General features: G+C 38.9%; 3 protein-coding genes across 3 annotated transcripts in view; 2 read left to right on the plus strand and 1 right to left on the minus strand.

Moving 5' to 3' along the window:
• The window catches only part of LOC134841803 (uncharacterized), a 302,592-nt gene that overhangs the window by 268,759 nt on the left and 10,495 nt on the right, over positions 1 to 23,338 (plus strand). The window contains exons 2-3 of the mRNA XM_063857843.1: positions 14,583 to 14,768; positions 15,021 to 15,080. Of these exons, the coding sequence (XP_063713913.1) occupies positions 14,593 to 14,768; positions 15,021 to 15,080 (236 nt within the window). The 5' untranslated portion in view covers positions 14,583 to 14,592. The remainder of the gene's footprint in view (positions 1 to 14,582; positions 14,769 to 15,020; positions 15,081 to 23,338) is intronic.
• LOC134841757 (uncharacterized) overlaps positions 1 to 23,338 on the minus strand; it is a 555,870-nt gene that overhangs the window by 242,618 nt on the left and 289,914 nt on the right. The gene's annotated exons all lie outside the window — the stretch shown is intronic.
• On the plus strand, positions 2,744 to 8,683 carry LOC134841814 (ctenidin-3-like). The gene is made up of 3 exons (XM_063857854.1): positions 2,744 to 3,050; positions 5,096 to 5,281; positions 8,078 to 8,683. Exons 1-3 carry the CDS (start codon positions 2,875 to 2,877, stop codon positions 8,274 to 8,276), a joined length of 561 nt encoding a protein of 186 aa, XP_063713924.1. The 5' UTR covers positions 2,744 to 2,874; the 3' UTR covers positions 8,277 to 8,683.

A 23,338-nucleotide genomic window follows, 5' to 3' on the forward strand; every position in this document is an offset into this window, starting at 1 on the left:
TGTGATGTCGATTGAAATATCAGCAGTTGGTTGCAGTTCTTGCAATATCGATTGCTGTCGACAAGAGAATGACCTTCTATACGTTCCTGTTCCCATGTCAGTGGTGCAAGAGGCACTGGAAAAAGCACAAAATGACAAGTTTTCCCTGATAGTCAATATTTCAATGAACCAAGAACCCGGTTCTCCAGAAAATAGTACAAGTCCTGCATTCATAACTGATGTGGGAACGATTGATGAACGGAAGAATAAACTGGTGCGCCAATTAGAGACACGTCGCACGCCAGGAGAACTGAAAGAATTGGGGATTCTGAGATCGTCTTCACAATTCCAATCGGGAGCCATTCTGCGGAAGTCACAAGACCTAGAGCGCGCGAGAGTAGGAAATTTTCTGTCAAAAAAGCTGAAAATGCGACCCAATAAAGAAGATCTGGTCCTACAAAATATTCTCAAAGAAAGTTCAGTCGAACCTTTTGTGAATTTTACCCAGAAAAAGCTTAAAAGAAGAAGGTTGGAAGACCAAATAGACCATTTCATTGCAAATAGACCTTCACCAGGAAGTATTCCTGAAAATATTATGCACAATGCTATGTCACCTACTCTGATGCCGGAACTAGCAGTTAGAGAGCAAGCTTCGATCGATCAACATATGAGCGAATACGATGACGGTGAACTAGGATCGCAAACGGTTCCGTCGCCGCCGCCTCTCCCTGCTACTATTAGCATAGACAACAAAATAAGACGAGCGGTTACGAGCACAGATACGATCATCAAATCGGGAGGTTTTGTGTTCCACGAAACACAAAGCAGTCCACCAGTTCAGAAGACAAACGATGAAATCAGAAATAAACAGCAGGCAGTTCTGGATAAAATTAGACCTGCAAGCATATCTCTTGACGAAGAAGTATCGTCAATCTATCAGAAGATGACAGTGCCTGATTTAAAAGCCCTATGTCGACAAAGAGGGTTCCAAATCCGACAGAAAGCAACAAAAGCGGAACTGATCCGTCTGCTGATGAAGTCAGATAGCAACGGAAAAAGATCAACGGCCAAAAGCACAATGTCGAAACCTTCGGACAGTACGGTCAGCTCTGCTTGTTCAACTCAACCAAAACCAGCTATTAAAACTCTTCCCAAAATTTCCCAAAAAGAAATTGACGATATAATGAGCAGGACACCTTCTGCTCTGTCGATAAATTCTCCAATTGCATCTCCGATGCCTCGTGTGGCCACTCAGCAGCAAAGCTATTTTGCGTCTGCAGAATCTGTGCCGGCCTCAGTTGATAGTCAGAATCAACAGGGTTTTTCCTGGAATTATTCCCGCGACATTAATCTTCTAAAACAACCTAGGAACCCAACATCCAACCTTCAACACTTCGCACAAACACAGTCACAAAGTTTGAATAGGCAAATAGTTTATGTAGACGGAAATTATACGAGATCTACACAAAAAGACAGAGTATTGTCAAATGATTTTCACAGGGTTCGCAGTAATCCTTTGATGTCAAGTTCGACTATGAGCCCTGAACCTATTAATAGTTTTGTATATTCTGATGCTCCTAGCGTTTTCAGTACGACCGGAGTCAATGATCTTTCCTTGCATCCTCCAACTATGGAATCCGAAATGTATGTATCGTCTGAGAGTCAAGAAATGTCTGGCTTTCATAAGCACTTGGAGCGACAGACGATTGAAGAATTTGAAAAATGTATGCAAAGTGTGGCGGCAGAGAGTTGTAGTAGTCCAGCAATATCGATGAATGGGCTAGACGATTTCCTATCATGTAATTCTCCCTTTGGAAGCACCATTGAGTCGTGCAATTATTGATTACGTTAATTAAAGTTCAAGTTAAATTGTCGGCAATATCCTTATCTGTGCGGAATTTGATGGCTTAAAATGGCTCATTCATGTATCAAATTGGGCTTGGCACGTTTAAATGGTTCAAAAAGCATTTAAATTTTTATCTTGAAAACTAGCCTGCTGGTAAAGAACTAGCTAATTCTAATCGGAGATAAAGATTAACAACAATATTGCCAACAATATGGACCATAAATTTACACATTCATTGTAGAAATTCAGTTGTTTAGTTCATTAGGATTTTACCGCAGCTTCGAAAAAAGAATGCCAACGAGAAACTTGTAATTTGTGCTGTAAATAATTTGTCTAATTTATTTTCATTCCAGATGTCCCTAAATTAGATGTTGTCAGTCACTAACTCATTTTAGTGCTTAGATATTTATACCAAATTAAATTAACCAAAAAATTGTTTTGTTTTCTGAGGCACTCATTTTGTCGATTTCGTAAGCTTTTCGGATCTACTTAACAATTAACCCCACCCCACCAAGGCAGGGGGATAATTGTTAAGTAGATTAAATTAAACCAATCAAAACTCGATTTAAAAATAGAACTCTCTTGTGCTTACTGCTTTTTTTTATAGGGGTGGCAATTCTTTTGTAGATACAAAGGGGGGGGGTGGTATTGTTTAGCTGAGCCGGTTATATTTAAGAAGAGCCAGATTCTGGTTTTATTTAAATGGTTTACCTAAACTAAGTTTTTTCGTTTTTTCCTAAGAAGCATATTATCGAAATATACTCAGATAATTTAACGTGGATCCATTTAAAATCCAAAGAAAAACGTGGATAGCCGTAAGGATTATTGCATTGTTCTCCAAAGTTGAAAGTGTAAATGCAATTACTGCTTATTAAGTCAGATCTGACTTGTTCATAAATTCGTGTGTTAATTTATGACAAGCAAATACTTAAATCAGCACAACTTTGTTAGTCATAGTCACTCAATAGTCACTCACTCGACTCTCTGCTGTTAACCGTGAAATCTTTTCAGAAACTGTGAAAGCTTTTCATTTCGCTTCTTGAACAATCATGTCTGCAAAAATCTACGTTGGAAACTTGGACCGAGACACGATCGAGGCCGACTTGCAGGACAACTTTGGCAAATTTGGCCATGTGAAGGAAGTGGTAATGAAGGAGGGCTTCGCGTTTGTGCTCATGGACGACCAGAAGGACGCCGACGATGCCATCAGGAGCCTCAACAATACGTAAGTTTCAGAATCCCAATTGAGGCACGTTAGTTTGGTTGGAAAAAAAATTGAGGCACGTTAGTTTAGTTAGGTTGGAAAAAACCGGCCGCTGCATTTTAATTTAGTTAATTGCTGCGTTTGCTTAAAATTAGTGTGATTTAGGACCCCTCTCTCACATAGGTTTTCACCGGGACCCCTCTCACTTGCACCCACAGAATAAATTAATAGAACAATTTAGACTTAGAAGCTATATGTTCACATAACGGACCCATTTAGTTTCTCGGGACGCTTCTATCGCACTTGAACCAATAATTCTGTCAAGAACAAAGTTAAGTTACATCTCATACAAATGGGACTAGGACAACAAGCCGACGGGACTTCAAGCCGAAGGGACTTCAAGCCGAAAATTAAACTTTTTAAGCACCTCAGATCATAAATTTTTTCTCTATAAATTTTCTCAATAATAAGCGTTATTTATGACAATGAATCACTTGGGATTGGCATCCGTTAATAATATCAGCCGGTTTTTGAAATGCATAAATTATAAACAAGAAAAATACCTTCAACCGTGTTTTATTTTTCAACTTTCCTAAACATCATTTGGAGGCTTAAATTTGATGAAAACGCTAATAAGTACCGAATAAAGATCATGAAATTGAGAAATTCTTCATCAAAAAATTTCAAATTAATCATATTTCATGACTTACAGAGAAAATTTTTGGCTTGAAGTCCCTAATTTTACTATTCGGCTTGAAGTCCCGTCGGCTTGATGTCCGGCACCCCATAAAAATACACAAGTCGGCGTGCCTGGAGTTATTAGCATAAGAGAAGGCTCAAAAGAAAAGCAAAATAAATAACCGAAACGCACTTGCATAACTGTTTGCATGCGTTTTGTGTTAGCTGCAAAGGGTGTGTACCCACTGAGCCGCATTTCCGAAAAGCCGAAAAATTTCATCTGTTACTGACCTGTGTTTGCGCTCATGTGCTCATGGTTTTGAATTTAAAATGCTGTATTTGCTTAAATATAGTGTTTTTTTTTATAAAAAAAATATAGATAAAAAATTGCTTTGAAATATAGTGTTTAAACAAAAAGTCACTTGAAGTGAATACCACGTAAATATCCGGGAACAACTTTCTTTTTTCGGCTAACCGGGAATGCGGCGCTGTGGCACGATCCCATACAGGAGCGGATTAAGGCAACGATGAGACGCTCCTCAGTGATTCTACATTCTACCCCCTCACCTCACCTTTTTTTCAAAAAGTTGCCCGCGGAGCTCGGAAAATCAATTTGGTCAACCAAAAAAAATTGCTTGTCCAAAAATTTTATGAAAATTTGTCCCCTCAAAAAGTCCTAGATCCATACCCCTGGCTTCATACTAAACCTTTGTACAAATTGTAATCAGAACCATCATCCAGGGGCGGATCTAGGATTTTCTCGAGGGGGGGCGGATTTTCAAAAAAAATTTTCCAAAATTTTGACGACCTTTTTTTTTTTTAGGTCGACCAAATTGATTTTTCGAGCTCTCTCAAAGCACTGTTTTGCCCCTATTTAGGCAAAATTTTCTGCGCCGCAGGCAATTTTTTGAAAAAAAACAGTCAAATTTTTGAAAAAACAGTCAAAAAGCCGTTTTTGGGCACTTTTTGAAAAATTTTGACAAAAAAATCGCGTTTTTTTTGGCGCGCGCTCCCCCTCAAAGTTAGTCTATATTGGCGCCCAAGGCGCCGTTAGAAAAATTTTAGGGTCAGTCGGCCAAAAATGGATTTCTGAAAAGTATCAAAGGGGGGACCCTTTGGGTCGGCAGGGGGTCGAATCCCTGAGGGGGGAGGGGGGGGGGGGCGTCCTCTCCCCCCTAAATCCGCCCCTGCCATCATCTATAACTTACTGTTGCAAACGAAAACCGTCTAGAACTTACTGTGGGCGCCTACATATAGGAAAAGAATTTACAATTGCACTGTGAAATAATTGAAAAGCGAATTTTGTGTGTAAAATGAAAATGACGGTCTGTGCATTGACTATTGTGCCTTTTTAATTGCCTTTTTTTCAAATTCTTGGTTTATTTTAGGAAGATTGGTACAACTAGTAACACAAAAGTGGAACACCCGCGAGAACGCAGACCCGGTGGCGACAGGGGTGGTGGTGGTGGCGGCGGCGGCAGGGAGTGCTACACTTGTGGACGACCGGGACATATCGCCAGGGATTGTAGGAGTGGAGGCGGTGGCGGTGGTGGACGAGGCGGTGGAGGTGACAGGTAAATAACACATCGCGAATTGGTGCTACCAATTTTTGAAATAAATCTTTTAATTCGCATGAGCGTATGCAAAAATCAACTGTCCTCATAAATTGATGTTAAGAATGATTTTCAATTGCGATGGTATTCGGGGCTTGGCTATTCCTCTTTTTGATGGAATTAAATATTTGTTCACCGCTTTTTAGAAAAATGTTTCAAAATGTAGAAAATTATAAACTGAACAAATGTTTCAAAAGGGAATAACAACGCGGGAAAAATGTAAAATCTTTTCGTAAAGCATAAAAACAAATTTTTTAGTCTCATCTAGATTGAAAAAAATTGACGAAAATCTGTTCGGTAGTGAGATAGAAAGATCTTTTTTAATTCGGATGATTTAATATGCTATTACCCTTGCGATAAGCAAGGATATTGCAATCGGTTACTTGATTTTTTTTTCACGTGAATAACTTAGTTTTCACGTAAATAACTATGGCTTGCATCTGATAGGACCTTTTTTCAAACGGGAAATAAACTGTTTCAAAAAAAATTGTCGGCTTATTATTGTCGGGGCTTGGCTATTCCTCTTTTTGATGGAATTAAATATTTGTTCACCGCTTTTTCTATTTGTAATTTTATACAAAATGTAGAAGCTTATAAACTGAACAAATGTTTCAAAAGGGAATAACAACGCGGGAAAAATGTAAAATCTTTTCGTAAAGCATAAAAACAAATTTTTTAGTCTCATCTAGATTGAAAAAAAAAATGACGAAAATCTGTTCGGTAGTGAGATAGAAAGATCTTTTTAATTCGGATGATTTAATATGCCATTACCCTTGCGATAAGCAAGGATATTGCAATCGGTTACTTGACTTTTTTTTCACGTAAATAACTTAGTTTTTACGTAAATAACTATGGCTTGCATCTGGTAGGACCTTTTTTCAAACGGGAAATAAACTGTTTCAAAAAAAATTGTCGGCTTAATTCCCATATTGTAGAATTGTCAAATTACAATGGTCAAATGGTGAAAGTGCATGGTTGTTTAATAACGTGGTAACTGTATTAGCTCCATTCAGTCAGGAAGCGGCATTTAGTTGTGCTACGTTAAGAGTTGCAAATTGGTCTTTGTAGGATTTCAACGTTTTTGGCAATTTTTGTCACAGAGCGGTCGGCTTCAATTCTGTCGTCTTTTTCCAATGTTTTTTGTTCGATTAAGCTTCTTTGGTATTATATGGGAGTGATTGAGTTCTTTAAATGAATTTGTTTGAAAATTAATGAAACTTAAAATGAAGTTTTTTTTGAATGTTTTCAATTTTTTTTGTTATTTTTTCTCAGTTGAAGTCACAAAATTGGTTCAAACTTTGTTGTTTTTGTTTGTACGATCGACTGTACTTATAGCATTCTTTTTGGTGCAGATAAAGTAGACCATTAGTTTTTGCACATTTTTTTTCAGTTTTTTGAGTTATTTGATTTTTGAAACTTTTTCTCATTAGATAATGACCCATTATTTTTTCATTCAGCGGTTTTATTTGAAAAACAAAGCCTAAAGTATTTTTTTAAGTTTGTTTTTCAATTAATAAAAGTTTTTTTTTGTTCCGACCATTTGAAAAATGGGGAGGAACTTTGTATTCGGGTGTGTTTTAGATTTTTCTTTTTGTTTTCCACGCAAAAATTCAGGTGCCCCTAATTATCGGAAAGGGTCGAGTGATCCATCATATTAAAGCCCTTGCAATCGTGATTCGAACGACAATTTGTTGCCTTTCGGTAAATGATTTCCATTTTTAAGGGCTGTTTATGAACTGCATCCGATATAAATAATATGAAGTTTTTGTAGCTGTAATTTTTCAACTTTTGTCAAGTGATTTTTTCAAAAATTTTCTCTAATATATTTTTTCAGAATGTTTTTTGATTTCTGTCCTTTTTTTTCATTCACTATTTTGTATCCCAATCTTTTTTTTTTTGCATCGCAAGTCTTGCGAAGCTCCGCTTCGCCTCTGTGTTTCACATTCTTATGCCTTATTCATTTATCTAGTTTTTTCGACATTTCGAATTTTATTTTTAATTTTTCTTGTGTTGCCTCTGTGTATATAAATTGGAAATACTTTTGCCGCTCATTTTAAGATTGAGTAGATTTTAACAAAATCTGAAACATCTTGGGCTATCTTGATTGTCATTCACATGAATTTATGGCTTGTATCATCAATATTCGTTTTTATGTTTTCATTTCCTTGTTAGCCCCGGATGTTTTGGATGCTCAACAGTTCCTGGAACTAATTTCCATGATCTTTTTAGATCACTTCACTCCACTATGGATTGAATGGAGCATATCGCTGCATTGATTCAGCTCTTTATTCCTCGGTTCCTCTTCCGTGTTCCTAGCTTGGGTCCCTGAAGTCCTCTGATAGCCATTGTACCTAGCCCCTGAGTTCTAAGTTCCCTAAAGGTCCAATGACCTCCAAACGAGTTAGCTTTACCATGAGAATGAGAGGTCCTCTCGGTTGGTTTTAACTTATCTGCAACTGGGTGCCATCAAGAGGTTCTAGGACACTTCACTCAATGGACAAGAAAATGACAAACTGTCAACTCATCAATCACAATTCAGTGGGGAGGTTCTCCTATGTCAGAGGATGGATTGTAATGAGAGTTGTCCTTTTAGTGCTAAAAGATGTTTGATGCGTTCGTTCTATCGTAGTCCTTAATAGCTCGGTGGTCCTTGGACCAGGTGAGTCGATCGTACTTAATGTTAATTTAAACATTATTTATATCAATTCACTGGGTCACTGCAAAATTAACCGTAACTAAAATAAAAACTTATTTCAGACGAGGTGGCGGCGGCGGATATGGCGGAAGCCGTGACGGCGGATACGGCGGCGGAGGACGAAGCGGTGGTTCATACGGAGGAGGTCGTGATGGCGGCTATGCCGGTGGACGAAGTGGAGGCAGCGGCGGTGGTGGTTATGGAGGAGGCTCAAGCTACAGATCTCGAAGCCCCGTCTCTGGAGGAGCTGACCGATATTAGCGCTCCAAGGATAGACCAGGTCTGGTCATCGTGGACTGCAAATAACTTCAAACGCCACACTTTTTGTTCCCTGTTTTATATTATCTCGTGTGCATGATTTTAAAAGACCGGCGTCGAAGATATTTCTACTGAGTCTTCTGTGTCTGTTTTCAATTTCTCGTTGATTGACCTGGGTGCAATAGATCTTAATGTCCAATTGAGCGAATGAGTTGATTTAAGGCTAATTTATGATTACATTCTTGTAGTCTGATGATGACAACTTTCCTAATTCTGTTATTTGATGCGATCTGTTATGGTATTTTACCAGTGCTCACATACCTCAAGCATAAGCAGTTGTTTTGTTAAGTTATGTTACTACTCTTACCACACATCGTTTCAAGCAGAATTAATTGAATCTATTTACTCGATAGTTTTTCTAGAAGTATTGATATACTTTTGTCAGCGTTTGCATCAGATCAATTTTGATACTAAGCTATGTACTATTAAGCAAACCAGAATAGCAGAACATTGATTTTTGAAGGCGGAGCGGATTAGAAAAGTTTGTTCTAAATCACATTTTGCGATGGCCGCTGTCACTTTTAGGAGGCGAATGACATTGAGAACTCTCCGACCGAACTCCAACCCTCTTGTTAAGAGACGCGTGCCTCAATGACTCGGCCGCTCCGAGGTTGAATCCCGTAGTCTCCCTTTCTATGAACGGAGCGAAGACTCTGATTTAGGTCTTATTTCTTGTTTTTTTAAGGAAAAGGTCCTAAAATTATTGACGCTCGAATTTATTTTAATTTTCTTTTAAGCTCACTTCAAACGCATTAAAAGGACGGCAAATAACATTTTTCAGTAACACAATGCAAAAAATTTTTTGTCTAATTTCTAAAGTTGATTTTTGTTTTAAGATTTAACAGCGGAATAAAAAATTATCCTATTGCTTCACTTTTCTCAAATTAGGTTAGATCTATCTATGAAGTGTCAGAAATAAAAGATTTTTAAATTTAAAGTGATATGTTCTTATACGTTTTGAAAAATCAAAGATTTCGACTAATCATTGGCACGTGTTCAACTGGTTTTTGGCTGAGTATTTGGAATGTTTTTGTTTTCTTCCAGGTCACTTTTTGTTGTGTTTTCTTGCGCTTTCCTTTCTGCTGATCTTAAGACTTTATTTTAATTTTGTCGGTCTTTTATACGAAAAGCAGCTTCGTCTCAATCTTTTAACTATAATCAAAATCCAGATTTTGAACTTGCAAAACTATTCTCAATCTTTACTTTTCTCTAGAAAATTTCTGCAGGAAGTTTCTCGAAATCTGTTCAATATGCATGATTAGTGTTGATCGTAGAAATTTCAAGAACTTTTATCAGCTTGTACATGGAATATTCCAGTAGTACTAATTTAACATTTGCGATTAACAAGTTTTAATCAAAAAGGAACATCCCGGTAAACACCCAATTTAACAGTATCTGTAACTCTATAGGGAGCCTTAGTTTCCCTTTGTTTGTTTTTCTTCCACGAGGGAATCGCGGATTTTGTTGCGGTGCAATGCTGAACTTATACACCGAAGGCGCGGCTCTGAGAGTCATGAAGAGTGGATACATATAGTATTCGCTGTTTTGAATGAATAGCTGTTTACTCAATGCTATTCAATTTTCTCTTTATTTTTCAAAGCCTTGACTCAAGTTTTTCCTAACAACAATTTTTTTCGGCTTGTCAAGTTTAGGCCTATACTATATCGGCTTATTGGCCTCATATTGCCTCTTTCAAAGTGTGAAAAAAGTTGTTTTGGACTTGAAAGGTTTCGGCCTATATTATATCAGCTTAGTGGCCTCATATTGTTTCGTTTGACGAAAAAAAGTTTTAAGTGTGTGTGTGTGTTTTGAGGGCGAGGGGGATTTATTAACTTTTCAATAGTTTTGATGAAATTTTTTCGGCTTAAATGGTTTCTGACATAGTATTTTCGGCTTTATTACCGCTGATACATTATCTTCCGATGCTACTTTCACATTCTTTTGTCTTGGCATGTTTTTGTTTCATAACTAGTTTTATTCAGTTTGATAGATAAGTTTTTTTTAAAGTTTTTTCGACGTTTTCAATTTTTTTTTAAATTTCATTTTCTTGTTCTGTATCGCAAGTGGTGCGAAGCTAAGCCTCGGCTCTGTTTCAACTTCAAATGAAGCTCGTTTTTATTTTGAGTCGATGAATGAAGTAAAGATCTTAAAGATCTTATATAGGTCGTGGTACTGTTTTGGTTTTTTAAGGAAAAGTTGAATTTTGTTCAGGCTCAAATTTAATTTTGCGGTTTGACTTTTGATTTCTTTTCAAGCTACGATTTCTTTTCAAGCTACTTTTCTTTGTTGAAACATGGACATTGATTTTCTCTAATTGAGATACATTTAAGAAAAAAGTTCCGGTGATTAACGGTATTTGAAAATTTTAATGGTGAAAAAGTTTAATCAATGAAAAAGTTATGAAAAATCTTAATCAATTTTGTTTTCTGTTTTTTTTTCCAACTCCCTTTTGGCTTCGTTTTGAATTATTGGAGCAAATTGGAGGAAACCATCATTAGATTGAATTTTTAAATTTTCAAATTCAGATTGATCAAAGACCAAAATTTCTAGTCAAAGTTATGTTTTTTTTTTGCCAAATTTGTGGTTTTTTGTGTTCGCGGCATTAGTGTCAAAAAGTTCATTCTAAGGATAAGTCAGTTCTGCCTTGATTTGTTTTTATCACATACTACGCAATAGCTATTGGGTGAATTTTTGGTTTAGTTACCTCTTGGTTAAATTACTTTCGATGCTAGTCTTGACGTGTTTTTTTTTTGAAAACTGACTTTTTTCATATTGATTGATCTAGTTTTTTTTCATTAGATTGGCTTTATTCTTCAGTATTAGCGAATTTCTAGCATTGTTGTTTAAGTGGTGAGAAGTTCAGATTCGTGTATAAATTGGTATAGGGTAATAACCATAATTTTTTGGCCATATTTTGAAGTGTACAATGAACATTCTGACCATTTCTTTTTTTCCTGGTTTCGTGTGCATAATTACTGCCCGGTAGTTTTTGTCTAAGTGCTGATTTAAAGCTGACAATCTTGTTTCGCGACAGCTTTTTCGACTAGTTGCCTTTCTATAATTGTGTTGCATCGCAAATAGTGCGAAACTCCGCCTTGCGTCTGTGTTAAGACTTGCATGTTTCTAGACTTGTTGAATACTTTTTGAGTTTTAATACAAAAACAAAGCTTATGATTTGCTATTGGAATGGCGAAGTGAACAATATTTAGTTTGGCCTAATTGTTCTTGGTGAAGCTTGTATTCCCTCATATTTCTCTTGACTTTTCGTTTTGATAATCCGAGACATAAGGAGACGAGGGTGGAGTATCAAAAAATTTTGATTTCAGTTTTCAATGATCGTAGGAAAACTATCTGGAGTTTTTTTATGCAGCGCAAGTTTTTCGACGCTCGGCTTCGCTGGTCTTATATCTAATTTCTGGTAATTTTTAAGCAACGTACGCTGCTGACGTTGACTTGACCTTCCGTGAAGTTGACCTAGTAGCTTTTGCGTAATGTTTGATAAAATAGATGAAGACAAAAAAGACCTATTCTGAGGATGAAATTAAGGGGGCGTTAGACAGTGCCGAAGTTAGAGAGTGCCGAAAAAGGCGGGAAATATTGGAACGCAATTTAAGAGGCTAGCTTTTGGCGGGAAAATTAATAATGACACTTGAAACTTGTTCAGACTCAATTTTGGCGCCAAAATCGATGAGCAAACAAAACTTTCTTTTCTTTTCTCAATTAGTTCACGACAAATAAGTCAGTTTCTTTCATTTTCGGCACTCTTTTCAAATTGTTCAGACTCAATTTTGGCGCCAAAATCGATGAGCAAACAAAACTTTCTTTTCTTTTCTCAATTAGTTCACGACAAATTAGTCAGTTTCTTTCATTTTCGGCACTCTTTAACAAATTTTTGTTTTCGGCACTCTTACTTCGGCACTGTCTTACCCAACCGAAATTAAGATTGAATATCGCAAAACTTGAATATTATAAAATATTAAGGAAATTTATTTTAAATCTTTTTGTGTCTAGTTGATGAAGTTTGAGAAAAAGCTTTCAAAGTTTCAGCTTGTAGTCGTTCAGTCTGGAGCAATATTGTGCTGATGAAATTTTTGAGGATGCTGGTGCTTTTTCAAAACATTTTCAAAATATTTTGTTGACTTTTTTTCCTGATCGATAAAACCTCAAATTGCCATAAAATAAAGCCAAAATTGATTTTTAAATGTATTTTTGAAAAGTTATGACCCGAATATTGCGTTGTGAGTACTTAGTGGGAGTTTTGACCAAAATGGTTTAAAGCGTTTTGGGGTTAGTCTGCCGGAAATGAGATTCGTAGCAAATAGTAATTAAGGGAGGTGTTTTCGAAAAAAAAATTGGGCGACCTGAATTGGAGGGTGGTCACCTCGCCTCGGCACGCTTTTGGTCCGGATAGTTAAACTTAGTAGTGTAGCTCCAAAAAGTTACCGTCAAAAATTACACTTGCGAAGCGAGTGTCCTAGTACGAACCTTTTTTTTCCAACCTAAGTCGCAAATATTGGTGCGGCACCCCAATAATGGTGGGCTACCTTTATAGATTTTTGATAGCATGTGCTTTGACATTCGATTAGTAATAAGTTAACACAGTTGATGCATTTTAAATTCATCAAATAAACCGAAAAAAGTGATTTTTCAAACAATAAAACACTAAAGAAAGCTCGATTTTAGAAATTTTCTAACTCACTATATCTCACAGTTTTTTGAAATGCATAATTTATACATTATGTTGCTTTATGCTTCGCGTTTTGTTCATGCAAAGTTAGTGTGGATACCTTCAGTTTGTTATATTCCAAATTATTACAGGTAAAATTGAGTCTATTTGTGTTTGGTGCCACTTTTGCTGAATTGCATTGGCAAGTTGTTAGCATATATAGCTGCTTTTTTGTGACTAGTGTTTGTCGGTTGTTAAGCTTGCGTGGCTGAGTGGATAGTGCGTGAGACTCAGAATCTCTTGATTGCAGTAGGTCGCAGATTCGAATCCTACACGTAGCCGAGGTTTTGCTAATTAGAAACATTTCTCCTTTTTCTCATTTCACTTGATAGAGCTGCTTTTAGTCGTGTTCTCGCAATTGTTTTCAAAGAGAAGCTTTGCCGCTGTGTAAAACTTTAGCCCAGAAGAAATGACCTCAAAATTATCATCTAAACTCAGCCAACATCAAAAGTCAGCCAACATGAAGCAACCTAGAAATTTTGGACAAAAAATAATAAAAAGATGTTTTTTTTCGGTCTTTCAAGTTTTCTCATATATCTATACTTTTTCAACCAGTTTCGCCGGAACATCCTGTGCTACTCGAACGGGAATTGTTATCTTTGTCTCTTTAGAAATATTTTTAAATTACGTGACAATGTTTTGTCAGTGTGCTGATTATCGCTAGTTTTTTTTCGATCTCGAGTCATTTAGCGTTATCAAATAAATTACAAACATGCAAATTTGACGCGTAGAGCTGTATACTCAATGCTGATCAGTTTTTTTTCGAAAAGGATCAGAGTAAGTTTTTGCTTATGATGCCGAACATTATCTCATACAGCGGTTTTTCTCGGATACTGAGATAAAAAAGATTACCCAGTAGTGCTGTTCAAGTGTAAAAAAACATATATAGTAATTGACGATTTTTTGGCTATTAGAAATTCTTTACAATCGAATGATTTTTTGCGATGTGTTTCGATTTACTCGGCTATTTTTATTGTAAATGAAGGAGTCTTCGATGCTTCTACTACCATTGCGATAAGCATTGGTATTGCAATCGGATGCTAGAATTTTTCCCCGTAAATAACTTTGTTCCCAGAATGGTCAAAATTAGAAATATTAAATTTAGGTTTAGTTCATAATGAATTTTAATTTTTTCAAGTCTTCGGCACACTTGGTCTGAAGGTAACGAATGTGCCTGGGACGGAAAAGGTCCTGGGTTCGAATCTGACAGGACCTGCTTTTTGTTTCAAATGGAAATAGTCCGTTAAAAAAAATAGTCGGCTTGTTATTTTTTACGTTTTTGATAGATAGCGTTATATTCGTTTTCCGTCTCATATAGCGTTATTGAATAACTCTCTAAAAACTATGCAAAATAACGTGTTCTGAGCTATTCGCATTTTTGTCTTCGTGTATGATTTGCCAAGAAATTAATTAGAATTTGTTTGAGATTTTAAGCTTGAAAAGATATGGGGGCACAGCCCGATGAAAGCACCGCATGGTGTTATAACGCATTGTTAGAGGATACGTAGATTTTTCTGATTTTCAGGAGGGAAGATGTCGCGGAAAGTATGGGTCGGAGGAATATTGCGAGATACGACTGGCGAAGATCTCCGAGAGAAGTTTGAAGCACACGGGGGAGTTGAGGAGGTGATTATGAAGGGCAACTACGCATTCGTAATCATGGACAGCGACGAAAGTGCCGCCAAGGCAATCGCTGAACTGAACAACACGTTAGCTCCTGAAACTCAATTTTCTTCACCTACAGTAATCTTCTGCGAATTTCCGAATATCACACTGATTTGCTGGAGAATTAATAAAAGCCAGTTTGCATCATATTTCGGTGTGCTTACTACACTATTCATGAGCACGTTTAAGAAGAACAGCCACAGAAAAAAATTAATTCAATTTTTCCATTTAGCATAAATTGTGTTCTGAGTACGCAAATAATTTCTTTTGGCGTTCAGATTATACTTTTTTTTCAGTGACATGGGAACTAGTCAGAATGTGAAAGTAGAACCTCCTCAGGAACGAAAAGACAACAGGTCAGCTGCTTTTAAGCTTCTTTCTGTTTCTAACCTTTCATTGATCAAATAATAAGCTCTGAATTGTGAATGTGTTAATGAATGAAGTTAAATATTTAGGTCGAGTGGTTTTTCAGCAAATTGTTTTTATCGGCGCTTAAATAAATAGTTGGTTGGCTTAACTGTTTTAGAAATCTTCAAATTTGCGAGAGTAGTGTTTTTGCATCCGAAGTATTTTGTGCAAACTAAGGCAACAAAATTAAAAATGAAAGCGGCGAAGACAAAACAACTAACAACAAAGAAAGTCAAACGGTTTTTTGATGCGTGCTTTTTTTTAAAAAAAAAATATTTATTTTTACCGTAATAATAATAAGTTCCTCCCATCTGCACCCCTGCTGGTCAAGGCCAGGGGCAATGGTTCTGACTTTATCAAATCATAAGAAATAATTCAAACTAAATGAAAGTCACCATCGGGGATCCCGTTCTACCTTTCCGAGGTAGCAGTGGTGGTCATGACGCTACAATCTGCACAATTTTGCCTATTGATTGTACGCACTGTGAAAACGCCAACATGACTTGGCGGCTTGGGCATTGGCCTTGCTTTGACCCACGAGTATCGGTGCTTCACATAACAGTGATTGATCATTGACTTTCTAACCGAGCACCGATAGGAGCAGAGCGGACACTTGAGCACCTCATCACCTGTGCTAGTGTCTTGGTTTGATGCGAAGGATTGCCGACTCAGTTGCGGTGCTCAGACGGTCGGTTCTGATGCGCTGATCAGTTTCACATGCGGGTGACAGTTTTGCATGTGCTTTGTCCAACCGCTGACATAGACACAAGTCTTGTAACAGTCGACAGAGGGCAGTCGAATTTACCCTTTTTGGACCCCCGTCGCTGGGCTGCTGGGGGATCTCTACAGTTCTTTCAATTCCTTTAATAGTTACAGTTCTTTTAGTTCCTTTATTAGTTTCAATTTCACTAGCGAAGGTCTGGACCGAGGGTTCTGAATGATTATCTCTGAGATGCCTGTACATCTCTTTTTTGCTATGAAACATTCTACCACAGTTTTCATTAGCACATTGAACTGTTTGCGACCTTTTGCCGATAGCATTTGCTTTAAAATCTCCACCGTCTGTGAACTTAAGTTTGGTTATCGGATTGTGCAACCAGTTATCCTGGTCACACTTAGTCTTGAGCCCATGGTTGTCATGATCAGCTCTAAGCTGTCGAATCCAAATTTTTGCCAAATTTTAGCACCTTCAAGTAGATCATTCAAGCTATCGACCCCGATGTTTTCAAAGAAAGCATACAGTTGAACCCTTCTCCTGCATAGTTGATGTGCGACTGGCGTTCAATTCCTTTATTTTCATTTCATTTCTGGTTTCTAGCCTGAGACACATTCTGTTAGCGCGGTGTATAACTGCTTCTACTCTACCAAGATCTGTGCATCTGATGACAAGGGTCTCTAAGCCGTATAGCAGGACAGGCTTTAGGAATGTCTCAATGAGGAGACCCTTGTTCCTTAGTGTCAACCTTTTAGACACCAAGGCCGGTCTAAGACGTAACATTGCTATTCTTGTCTTAGAAATGCGAGCGCTGATAGCCTTGTCAGCGCTCCCATCAGATGCTATGATGCTGCCGAGGTACTCAAAGTGATTGAACTGTTCACTGAGTACATTGATAAGAACTATTGTATTGTCATTGGTGTTAATAACAATACTTTTAGTTTTCTCGACAGATTTCTAATTGAGCCAATCCGAAAGTTTTTGGCATCTCATTCAGCGACTTCGTAGCATTTGCCTGGTTGTCAGAGATCAAAGCCAGATCATCAGCGTATGCAAAGTTTCTTTTCTCTCCACTGGTCTTACTTAGGAGGAAGTCAAAATGGATGATAAACAACAGTGGGCCTAAAACGCACCCTTGCCTCACCCCCCGGTTCACTACAAAGGTGTTATCCTTATCAAGCTTGCCGATGGGTATGGCGTGGAGCGCTTCAATCAAACTGATGATATCTCCTGGGATTCCAAAATCTCTTAGGGCGATAAACAGCACTTCCCTATCAATTGAATCAAAAGCCTTCTTCAGGTCGAGGAAAGTCATACAAAGAGGTTGATGGTTCTCAATCCTTCTTTGCAGCAAACATCTGATTGCCAAGATAGCTTGGCCCGTTGATCTGTGGCCTCAGAACCCAAATTGATAAGGTGAGATCTTGGGCAACTGCTTATTCACCCTACTTGCAATCACCTCTGCGAACACTTTGCCAACTTGGTCAAGGAGGAAAATGCTCCGTTAATTGTACGGTTCTGCTCTGCTTCCTTTCTTGAACAGATTGAGTACTACTGCGTCCCTCCAAATTTGAGGAACTTTTCCCGGATCAAGCCAGATATCAGTGAAAATCCTTGTGAGAGGCTTGAGAATTTTCATCTCGAGCAACTTAAGAAGGTCACTGGTGATCTGACTCTCACCGGGAGCCTTGCCCGTGTTGATTTCTCTCAAGGCTTGTAGTACCTCTAATCTTTTAGGAGGTCCACTATCCGCACCTGGAAGTGGCCTTTCAACAAACTTTTCACTCGCCGGTCTGTTCGTAAACAGATTCTCATAATACCTTTGAAACTTCACATTACTGACTTCACCTTTGCTCCTTCTCTCCAACCAACTCGGGCGAACTCTCCTAAGAGTCTCTTTTAACACCTTAAACGCTTCACGCGTTTGTCCGAGGACGTGCTTGTCTTGAAATCCTTCCAGATCACTCTCTAACATCTCACTTTGGGCATACTTCCTTAACTTGTTGCACTTCAAGTATAGCCTTTTTCTTGTTCCAACCAATTCGTCAGTTCTGTTGTTAAGAACCTGACGGTGTACACTTCTCCTTTCTTTAAATACCAAACGTTGTTCAGTATTTAAATACTCAAAGAATGTACCCTCTTTTTCCTCAGGTTCCGGAACCGGTAACCTGGCATGGACATTGCACACCAATTCCTTAAGAGTTCTATTGAAGCTCTCAATGGAGTCAGTGTGGGACAAGCGGTTATCTGATGTTGGGAGCGAGCGATCTTGGGCCGATTTCAGACAGGTATTGATTTTGGTTCGTAGTCCAGGAGACTTCCTTTTTAAGCTTTTTCTAAGAAAGCTTTCACCATCAAACGCCCTTTTGCCTGGTTTTTCGGCGGTAAGACCACGCCTACAAGTTTAGCATGATCTGATTGATGCCCGGTACTACCTCCCCAGCTGGCTCTCATATCTCTTCAGACCGTGTTCCGATCGGACAAAATATAATCGATGACTGCACCTGAGCCTCTGGGGTGGCGCCACATTATAAGCCTACTTAAAGGTTTCGTGAATAACGTGTTCACGATTTTTAAATCGTGTGTCGAACAAAACTCCAGCAATTTTTCACCGTTTGAGGTTGTTTCTTGGTCGGTAGACCAGGCACCAGCTAGTGGTTTCATTTCGGTCAATTGCTCCTTACTGATTCTCGCATTCAAATCACCGAATATCAGAGTATGAGATCCAACTTTACGGCTGGGGATGCCGTCTTTCATTACTCTGAACAGAGCAGCGTAGAAGCAATCAACCCGCTTTTCACCTTTCGCATCATCAGGGTTAGTGGGACTGTAACAAACGACTATTTTAAACGTTCCAAGTCCTTTACAACCTCGGTCCAACCGTGGACGGTGTGCCGTGGGAGGAAGCAGACATGAAGATCAGGAGTTACATTTATCTGTGCCTGAGGACCGAAGCTCAGATGCGAGTAAGTCAATATTACCTTAATCTCAAAATACGCGACACGACTACCAGGGATTTGTGGGGCCGCTTACAAGCAGTGTTTGTAAAACCAAGAAATATAACGTTCGATCGCTATGAAGCCTTCACACGGAAACAAGGAAAAACGCAAACCTTGGAGGAATTTCACTGTAGGCTCACAGAACTCGTAGTTAAGGGAAATTTTAAATGTAAAGCATGCAATGATGGAGTCGAGGCCGAAATCATTCGAGGCTTATTTACTGCAAATATGGCTTATGATTTGCCAAAAAGACCTATTAGCAGAAACCAAATTGCCTGAACAGGCGTTGAATTATGCAGTGAGACGTGAGAAAGGCCTCGAAAATCAAATCCGCATCAGAAAACAGGTAACAACCGGAAACCAGAGCAGATTTACGAACTTAAAATCGGAACCAGTCAACTTCGTACAAAAAAGGGGGCGGGTACAAGTCTCAACCGCAGGGCGGACGTAGCCGAGGAGGAATGACATCAAGGATTAACACCGACAGGCTCTCACAAAATAAAGCTTGCTTCAAATGCGGCAACGCATTATCACCAAACCACCTCGCAGTGCCGGCGTGAGACAAAATCTGCAACAAATGTACAAAAAGGGGCCATTTTGCTAAACTATGCAAGTCCAGCGAAGTAAATGCGATACAGGAGAACGTTTCGACGCAACAAGACCTACAGGAGACAGACATGGCCGCCTACGTCAATTATCTTCATGCAGGTGACATTATCCCGGGTTAAGAACTGATCCATCGGGATGATACATCCACGAATTGGATATAATTTGAGCTCAGACGGGCGGATATAATAACGGACACCGACTATTGACGTTTTGTTGCCGAATATTGACGTTTTGTTGGACAATATAGCACAATCGGCTCCAGAAGGTACAAGTAAGCCGGGAACAACATATTTTTTTACAATAAACCTTCGATACGCGTATAGCCAACTACCACTGGACGACACAACACGAACGCAGTGTTTGGAATCTACCAGTTCCAAACAGGCTTCTACGGGCTCACCGATATGCCCACAGAGTCTTAGAAAGCTATAGATCTGACACTTAACAACGAAAAAGACACGTTCGCGTTTTTAGATGATTTCCTAATCATTTCGCACGGTACAAAGAAAAACACATTGAAAAATTGACAAAAGTTCGAAATAAGTTGGATGTCGAAAATTTGGCCATCTCAGTAGAAAAATCTAAATTTGGCTGCAAAGAGGTAGAGTGGCTGGGATTTGTAATTAACGAATATGTTACAACCCCGATGCAAAAGAAAACTGATGCAATTATAAATCTGCAACATCCAAAAACATTCAAGCAACTGAAAAGTTTTATGGGGTCTATCCACCACTTGAACAAGTTTGTCCCAAACCTGGCACAATTATATACTCCCTTGCGACCCCTACTGTCTTCATCAAATAAATTTAATTTTGTATGGAAAGAAGATAATAAAATAACTTTCAAAAACATCTTAAACGCCGTTAAAAGCATTACCGAAAACAGACATTTTGTTAGCAACAGAGAAACCCGTATTATCTGTGATGCTAGCCGTGATGGAATAGGCGCGGCACTCGAACAAGAAACACCAGATGGCTGGGAACCATTGCCTATGCATCACGCTTCTTAAATTCGTGTGAAGAAAAATACTCGGCTAACGAAGTTGAGCTTCTCGCCGCAGTTTGGGCTATTGAGCACTTTAAATGTTACCTATTCGGTAAAAAGTAACAGAGGCAATAAAACTTATCAAAGCAGGTTAACCAGATGGATTGACAGACTGATCCCATGTGATTTTGACATACATCATCCGTCAGGCAGTAAAATGGGCCTAATTGGTTACATTTTGCGACACCCAGTTGGTAAACCACAACCTCCGGCATACTGGGACAAACAATTTGTCGTCGCTTTAATCGACGATTTTGTCAAATGTTTGGAATTTCAAGACAGCAGCATTAACAACATATCCTTGAACGAAAATCCGCTGAATTATCTAGGGTCCGAAAAGCTCAAACGGAACGAAAATTTTGCAACTTATATTTCGGTTCACACGCAAACTGCATCACTGTTCGTAGTCAATTGTTTTAAACAAGTCGCTCTTCAATTCTAAATTCACTTTTAATTCAACAAACAAATAACTGAACTTGCAAAATGAATCGGCAATTGCAACAAGGCATGACCTGACCTCCGTTCAAACGGATAACCCGCAATGCCACAATGGCAGTCGAACATAACTAATTTTTTCCCTTATAAATTACGCGTCGTTTAACGATTTCCTTGCAAAGCCATCACCACCGGAATTATCAATTAGTGATGTACGACACCAGGTTATGCCGTCATCAGAAAGCTACACATTCCGGAGAATACAAAACGATACCAAACCAACACCGGAGTGCCAAACCAACACAAGAAACAGCGAGAGGACATGACACTGAATGCCAAACAGCAAACAGAGGAGGAGGACACCCCAACGTTCAGAAAGAATTTAAGACTTAAGACAAGTAATGGACTCCGGAGTGCCAAACCAACACAAGAAACAGCGAGAGGACATGACACTGAATGCCAAACAGCAAACAGAGGAGGAGGAGGACACCCCAACGTTCAGAAAGAATTTAAGACTTAAGACAAGTAATGGATATCGACTTCCTAGCTGCTGCAATTAGACGGGACCGGAACCTATCACTGCTCATGAACATGATCAAACTACAGAAATCAGATAACATTAAAGACTGCTACGGCCCTTACTTTTACAATGTGAGACACCGCGTTTCCGTCAGGGACAATATCCTGCTATACGATGACAGGCTCGTCATCCCAAAACAACTCAGAGCAACACTAATGGACGCATTGCATTTAACGCAACCGATACAAGGAGGAATGTTAGAGGCGGCAAAACATGTTTGGTACCCGTATTTACAGCGGGACATTGTAGCAACAGCACAAAATTGCAAAAATTGCCGCGAAAAGGGTCAGAACTTTAAAGTCATCTAAGGTAAAAAAAAAACATTACACCACACTGGATGCGGTGGTTGAACCTAATGAAGAAATGCAATTGGAATTCGTGGGCCCGCTAGCCGACGAGAATGATAAAGAAGTTTATATATTGGTGGGTGTCGACCGTTTTTCGCGCTTTCCTTACGCAAAAGTCGTAACAAATAACAAAGCGGATACGATCATCCGATTTATGCAGAACCACAGTTAACCACGGCGTACGACGTAATATTCGATGTGATCAAGCACAAGGTTTCCGAGCAAAAAATTTTCTCATATTGCAAAAGTAATAATAAACTAATTTTTGCACCAGTAGACGACCACAGGGCAATGGGTATGGTCAAAAGGATGATCCGAACCTTGAAATCACGATTAGCAATAATGAAAATCGATAAATCGAATAAACCCTACAAACTGGCGTCAGACGTGGCCGAGCTGATCAAAACACTCCGCATAACACCCAATGCCACTACAAAAACTACACCTTTCGAAGCTCACTTTGGCAGAAAGGCTAACACACCACTAAGTAACCTTAGCACGTCTCCAAAATTGTCTAACCTCTCTTGGGAAAACACTAGGCTATCATGTTTAGATGAAAAGTTACTTTCAAAACCGGCGCTGACAGCAGAGGCCATGTAGAATCGGGAGGCCAACAGTGAGGACGAGCTCGACCTGACTTACAAGGTCCAGAATAAAACTACAAGGGAGCACCAATACGTACCCGAGCCCAGTTTCAACCCAGTACCAACTGTTGGCACAGACATAAACACCCAACAGAACTTATCAGATACTCGCCAATGCAGGACAACCAATCCAGGAAAACAACGGGCCAAACACCAAGCGGACGCTAGAGCCAATGCGCATACAATCACGCTGGCGAGCAGTGACGAGGATTTTGACAGGCTACTGCTGAAAAAGTTTCCAATAGGTGCGCATCTACCTCTCTCAAATTAACCATCTCACCTCAAAAAACTGAAGGAGTCATTTCTAACAGAAAAATCTAACGATTTCGAAAACCTTAGAACACGTACGCCCATTAGACCACTGACCAATCAAGAAAAACAAAACATTAAAAGAGAACCGCTTGTCTTCCTAAAAGACCGTTTCAAAGGTCCAGCACACACAATCAGTCCTAAAACAGGACTTCGCCTCGAACAAATCGCTAGAAAAACGGGATTTTTTGCAAGAAAAATCAAAAATCAGGGGACATTTGGGGGCACAGTTCAGAATTATCGAAAATGGCTCGATAATTAATTATTCTCCGCATACTGCGTGGATAAGGGAGGATGGCAAACAACCCCGTGTTATTAGGCATGATAGATTCGCATTCATCCCAGACCCCAGAGTCTATGGCAAATGTAGGCCGGCGGCATGAAAAGATTTCGTGGCGTATAAACACTTACCAAGGGACAAACCACGTGTTTCAGGAAAAAAGACTACGGAGCAAACAACTCAAGCGAATATTAGCCCAAAAAGGTCACCACCAAAAACAACCAAGGAGGTAATTCAACAGACT

The sequence above is a fragment of the Symsagittifera roscoffensis genome, chromosome 1 (genome assembly GCF_963678635.1).
Source record: "Symsagittifera roscoffensis chromosome 1, txSymRosc1.1, whole genome shotgun sequence".
NCBI classification, from domain to species: Eukaryota; Metazoa; Xenacoelomorpha; order Acoela; family Convolutidae; genus Symsagittifera; species Symsagittifera roscoffensis.